Source organism: Morone saxatilis, unplaced genomic scaffold (assembly GCF_004916995.1).
Source record: "Morone saxatilis isolate NCDOM2014 unplaced genomic scaffold, NCSU_SB_2.0 Contig7, whole genome shotgun sequence".
Taxonomy (NCBI): Eukaryota; Metazoa; Chordata; class Actinopteri; family Moronidae; genus Morone; species Morone saxatilis.
The window spans coordinates 9,619,419-9,626,038 of record NW_023340246.1 but is presented as its reverse complement, the minus strand read 5'-3'; the positions used below and the strand labels follow the sequence as shown (position 1 = coordinate 9,626,038).

The following is a 6,620-nucleotide window of genomic DNA, read 5'->3' as shown; positions in this document are numbered from 1 at the left end:
CAGACGTTTCCTTTTTCTTTATCTCGTAATTACGAGATCTTTTTCTCATAATTACGAGATCATGGTCTCGTCGCACTCTTGCTCTGTATTTCCTGCCCGGCGTTGTTTTCTTGTATATTTTGTCATTAAAAAGGATACAAAACACAGAGCAGAATGGAGAGGCGCTTCTGGGATGCATAACGGCATTTCTGGTGGGATTTTGAAGATTGTCAAGAATGGGCACGATCAACTCTGTTGACCACGACAGAGCTAGAATACATCATAGCCTTAGTCTTTTTACAAGGTCTCAGACCTTCGTCAGCTCATTAAGGCCTGAGCCATGTCAACAATTGTCATTAGGAAGCATCAGCTGGTGACAGTTTCAAAGCTTTACAAATACTCTGACTCTTCAAACCTCGTGCAAACACTCACCAACCATGGGTTCCTCCTGGGTTCCTCTCAGCAGCTGTGTAAGGCTCTGCTTGATGCCCATTGATACCCACAGAAGTGTTTTCAGTTTGCAGTTTCAACAGTGTGAAATGTAATTAAGAGATGGCAGGGGTCTCATTTTCTTATATTCTTTTTGGCCTGATGATTGCTATGCCTTTGTTCTGGTTGTGTTCTCATTTTAAGTCTGTAGCTAAATTTTGTTTTGTTTTTCAATATCAGAATTTTCTATCTTTTTATGTTGCCTCAGTTGTTTTATACAGGTGTAGCCACTGTGTGTAGCCTTCATCAGTCCTGGACACCACGGTTTTCCAACCATCTCCTGTAAAGAGAAACAATGTTAGACAGTGTTACATAGGTGTTGCAGAAATGTATCCTGAATACATCTGTAGCATGATCATAGGGTGAACCTTTCTGCCTCTGTCCTCTCTTTTCCAGGTGACGATGAGCAGAGTGACTGGTTCTATGACGGTGAGCCGGGCTCCGGTTCAGGGCCCGGAGGTGCGTGTGGGATAGCAGGAGTGGTTCCCTGGTGGGAGAGGGAGACGGGACCAGAGGAGCTGGACCTAGCTGACCCTGTCTTCAACAGTATCCTCACTGGATCCTTCCCTCTCATGAGCCCTGGAGCACAGAGAGGTAGGCTGGAAACTCAGAAACACTGGAAATAGATGTTCTGAAGGGGACTTAAACAATTTGAAATTAAATGTAAATTATGCAATAGGGATTTATGTAGTTATGTTTTACAATATAATCCTACTGGTTTTGGGGGCCAGTGGAAATGTGCTATTTCCTACATTTCACAATGTTGTTGCAATCTCATTTATGGCCAGTAGGAGGCAAACACTTTCCACGGACAGAAATCGAGGCAATACACTAACTACCTATAGCTTTAGCAAGCAGTACTACAAAGAAAAAAACAACTGTACTACAAATAATACATATAGTGATCATTTAGAGCAATTTGTGCCCTCATTTAATCTAACCTTTCTGTTCTCATCACTCACTGATTCTTGCCCAATGTGTTTGTATCACAGTCAAACTCTTGTAGGGACATATATGGGGCTCAGTATCCTTTCATCCAGTATAAACTGCCTGCTGCACTTGAATGTTAAAATTATGAAACTAACCAATCATTTCAATAATTATTGCTAACAAACCCGCACTGTTTCTCTTAGGGTTCCAGGCCAGGCTCAGTCGTCTCCATGGAAACCAGCAGGCATCTGAGGCGGGGCTGCAGGGCAGCTCCAGCCAAGGCTTCAGTGACAGACTGAGCAGACAAAGCCAGGACGCCCATGAGTGAGTCGCCATCTTTATAAAATTACCATTAAGTTCTGTTCTGTTATCTTGTTTTTCACTGTGTATTTTCCTGTTGTTGTTGTTGTTGTTGTTGTTCATATATTTTCTTAATAATCTGTTTGTATGTTTGCACTTAAAGTTGCATTTTACTTTATGAAATAAAGTGGTTGCACTGGAAAAGTCTCTAGTACACTATTAGTTTGCAGACAGCAAGGTTAGATAAACCAAAACCACAAATTAATATAGCCTTAAATTGTTATCGACACAATATAAAGTGAACAGAAAACACACAACCGCATACACTGTATCGACACATTGTTTGACACTAGACGTGACATGCAAGATCAGTCTTGTAGGGAGTCTTGGACTATTGATTTTCTTCATTTTCATATTACTGGTGCACATTTGTCACTGTTTTTGCAGATTCATTAATTGAAGTTATTAACCTGTAAGTTCCTGCGGTCCAAATGCAAGTCATGTTCCCAAGTTCAAGTCTAAAAGGGTTCTTGGATTTCTGTAAAAGTTTTTATGGTGGACAAGGGCCAACAATTCACTTTCAGCAATAAATGATGATGAATCGTAGTTTACTTTTTGTCTCTGGAACGCTGCCTTAATGGGGATTTGAGGGCCCGAATGACACCATTATATCTCCAACAGGCCTTGGTTCAGCTCGGGCTCGAGGAGAGAACATGCACAGGTTAGCCATGTTTCATTTTATCCCCTTTTCAAGTGGGTTGATACGCAGAAATCCAAAGTGTAGATTTTGGTCTGTTACAAGGACCCAGTGTGGTTGGTGTTTAATAAGAAGGGATTACTTACTCTAACTGCTTGAACATTTGTTTTTCCTTCTCTTTCCTTCTCTTTGCTTCACTGCCACTTCAGTTGCATTGGGACCCACGGTCAGACAGAGGGCATCGGAGAAGCTGTTCTGTAAAAACAGCCAGCAGGTGAGAACAACAGTTTAACTTAAAACACCAGTGATTTATGACCCCAACTCAGATTCATTTCCTTTAGTACCTGCTTTTGTCTCTGCTGTATTGGTTTCACAGCGTTTAATAGTGTTTTTCAAATGAATAATAATACTTTCTGTAGTGTTGTTTGAGGTAAAACTAATGCTCCCATATTTCGGTCTTGCTTGGCCGGTTTTGCAGACAGACCAGCGGGCACCTCGGCTCTCTATGTACAGGGGATGTCAAGCGGAGGCGAAAAGCAGCCCCCCTCGGTTCCACCGCCCCCTCAGGTATTGGATGCACACCTAGCTACACCTCACACACCATCTGGCACTTTTTACCAACTGGCCCTTTTATTGTATTTTTGGCTCTTACTTTCTCACTTGTTTTCCTCCCCCTCTTGGTTGAGCTCAGTATGTTCACCAGCCTGCTTTCCTCACTGCCTTCTGTCTGGCACACACACTGATGGAAACACAAGGGAATGGGATGGAAAAGCGAGGGTTTCGCTACACATTTTTAAAGGAATTAATTGAGGGAAGGGAGTCCCTCATCCTTCATAGTGCTCTCCCTCTCTTCTCCTCTCTCGTTATTAAACCCTGCTTTAGCTCTTAACCCCCTTTCCTCCTAAGCTTTGTTGGACAAGAGTCAGCTAGCTGGTCATGCTGTCAGAGCAGAGATACTGGATTAGCTCTTAGCCAGTTACACTAGTGTACACCACCCCCACCCCATCCAAACCACTCTCCTTACCTCTGGGCCAGTTGATGCTTAGCTAGGAAGGCAAAGTGTAATGCTGTTAGGTCAAACTCTTATTATAATATATTTAGTCTGAAGCCGTGTCCCGTTTTTGATCGTCATTTACACCTTGACGCTGTAATTGTATGCACAATTGAGCACCAGCTAAAGACATTACAAGAGGCTGCTTGCTGCCTGTTGTGGGTACACACAGTTCCCTTCCTCTATTTAACCCCTGACCCAATATACAAATACGTGTTGCTAGGTGAAAATATAAGAACGGGAGCTAGAGGGAGTGGGCAGGCAATAAAAAGCAAAACTAAACAGCAGGGGGGGGAAATAGTGAAAGCTTTAATCAACGCTTGAGCAGCAGGCAAATGTTAATTTCATGTGTTATAGATTTCTGAATATTTAGTATCCAAAGTGACACAATCAGTGATGCGTTGCAAATAGCAGGCACATTTGATACCTGCTCCAGACACAGGTGCGGCACTCAGGAACAGCAGGTGCCGACCTCGCAGCACGGTGGCGAGGGCCTGCCAAATTCACATCCTGACAACTTGGCCTGAACCCACCGGGGACTCAACAGTCATGTGTGTAAATGAGCGAGCGGCTTTGCCCTGTGCTTCATACAAATAAAGACGGGATTAAAAAGGGTCATGGGTCGGTGTCTGTGGCTGGACCGCGAACTTCCAGGAAGGGCGAGGACAAAATGACCACTCTCTGTTAGACACAGGCGCGGTTGCGTTACACAACTGGAAATGTGGTTAAAGTTAATTCCATTATTACATTACTAGTTTAACAATTTTAGCGGAGTGGTGATGTCACTGGTGGAGGGCCTTCGTGCAACAAGCTTTACTGGCGTTTCTAACAGAAGGTAGACGAGACGAGAGCCTTTTAGCTTTGAAATTACCAACACTGCTACTAGACCTGCAACTAACATGATGGATGAATCCCTTCACAATCACAAGTTTCTAGAGCCAAATGTTAGCTTGTGTATTTTAATAAGTTTGGATTTGACTGATTCATCTGCAGTTGGCCATTTTAAAGATCTATTAATTGTCTTGCTGTTTTCAAAGAGCTGCTTGTCAGACCTTTATAGTTGACAGTTGCTGCTAATGAGCATTCATATTATTATTATTATTATTATTATTATTATTATTATTGCCTTTTTATTATTGATGATGATGATGATGATAATTGTGTTCCTCTTGACACATTTGTCTCTGTAAATGTTAGAAATAGATATGTACCCTTACAAACAAGCTGTTGAAATCTTCCTCTCTTTTTCAGGATTAGTCGGGGAGAACGCGCCTCCCATCCCTGACACCAACATGGGGAGCCGCATGTTGCAGACCATGGGCTGGAGCCCGGGGATGGGCCTGGGTCCAGAGGGCCGGGGCATCACCGAACCCATCCGGGCCACGCAAAGACCCAAAGGCACAGGTCTAGGTTTCAACTGAACACCTGGTATTCGAATCCTGAACCTGAAGCACGCTGGGACAAGACGCCCCATAGCTACAAGTGTGACGGACAGGAAATGCTTCTCAGTGCAATGAACAATAAAAACCGGTTCAGAATAATCCAGGATAAGAGTCGTAAGAAGGGAAGGAATAAGGCTTGTCCTAGCAACAGTCTGTGATGAAAGAGAAACTTTTCCCATATTGGGGAAACTTCGAGATGCGTGGGGTGTCCACACAGATTGTTCCCACAAAAGAAAGTGAATGACTGAAACGGAGCTGGAGAAAAGTCTGAAAACATGTCCACTCAAGACACTCCATGTTGGAGAAAATAAATGACATTGATGCCTCATCGTTAGTGTGTTAAGCTGGCATGCTGCCTCAGCCCCGTTACCTCAGATGCCGTTGTCACAGGCAGGAAAACTGGGGTAATTCTGACCATAAACCGAATGCGCAGATGATGGTGTGTATTTTTTTGCCAGTCAGCGCTTTTGGTTGAATTAATGATAAATGGTTTTGTCCAATATTGCACAAGAATTTTGGAATCAAAGACTATATTAGGCCATACCTCAAGATTCATTTAGGTTACTTTTTCTTTTTTAATGTAATGAAGTTCGGGTACACTGTATGGATGTGTATTGGACTATCTGGATGGCTTTCCCATCCATTTTGATGTTGGTTTAATGGTTTAATGGAAGAAGTCATGTCATCAGAATGTTTTTATCTATCCTAAAACAACCGATAAAAATCAAACCCACAACTTTCCCTTCATTTAGCACCACTATGTATGCATGTGCAGCCGAATGTTTACTAAGAAAACACGTGAGTTAAAGTCTTGGCAACGACTTGCTCGACTGTCCTATTTTACCAAGTTTATTTTAGGTATTTTCTCCTAACAGATGTTTGTACTGCATACTGCAGTATTTAACCATCCTAGCCATCTTAAATGACAGTATATAACAAAATGGTTATATGATTGTGACAAGAATTTCAGTGTTTCAATACAGGTTTGGAAATTCCCATGAAATACAGAGAATTGTTGTCATACACATATAAAGGTACCCTGTGTTCACATGTGTTTTCACTCAATCAGCCTGACCAGGACTGAGGGTTAGTACAGATGTGAGGTCCAAACAGACATCTGTGTGACTGCGGGGCCTTTACCTACATTAAAAAATGGATGACGTTTAATTACATATTTAAAATTAGTTTTAGACCCAGTGTCATTTACTTAACTGTGATATTTTTTTCTTGCATTTATTTAGGCTGTTGGGTATTATAGCTTACCTGCAACCATAGATTGTCCTGAAAACAGATCATTGTAAGTGCAGGTAGAGAGATTAAAGTCTAAAAAAAAATAAAAAAAAATGAAATTATCAATTAAAAATTGTGTGGGAAGTTGTACTGTAACAACATTTGTTTCCTCCACTTCATTGTTGTAACTATTGAGCAGCAGATGGATGGTCTTACCCCACATGGGCTGTTCAGAAAAGTGTGAGATGAGTGTCAGTGACACAAACAAATATTAAACTCAGAGACTGCCTAAACTATGTGGTAGTTATTGTCCTATGAGGCCAACCCCCCCCCCCCCCCCTCTAGTTCATCAGGTGGTTTAAACCTGATCTCATTTTGTTTTTACTAGAGCTTGATCACAGCTGGATTTTTAAGCCAATATGAATATCACCATTTAAAAGTTAAAAACACAATAATCACATATTGGCAGATATTTATTTAAGCACCACATATATTTCCAGTG

At 41.9% G+C, this 6,620-nt stretch overlaps 1 protein-coding gene across 2 annotated transcripts in view; it reads left to right on the top strand.

The window, feature by feature from the left end:
- Nucleotides 1-6,251, top strand: part of gpatch2 (G patch domain containing 2) — a 9,435-nt gene extending 3,184 nt beyond the window's left edge. For both annotated transcript variants that reach the window (XM_035678215.1, XM_035678214.1), the window contains exons 5-10: nt 865-1,062; nt 1,602-1,722; nt 2,380-2,419; nt 2,605-2,669; nt 2,874-2,962; nt 4,698-6,251. In XM_035678215.1, coding sequence (XP_035534108.1) covers nt 865-1,062; nt 1,602-1,722; nt 2,380-2,419; nt 2,605-2,669; nt 2,874-2,962; nt 4,698-4,867 — 683 coding nt within the window. In that variant the 3' untranslated portion in view covers nt 4,868-6,251. The remainder of the gene's footprint in view (nt 1-864; nt 1,063-1,601; nt 1,723-2,379; nt 2,420-2,604; nt 2,670-2,873; nt 2,963-4,697) is intronic.
- Nucleotides 6,252-6,620: the final 369 nt, after the last annotated feature.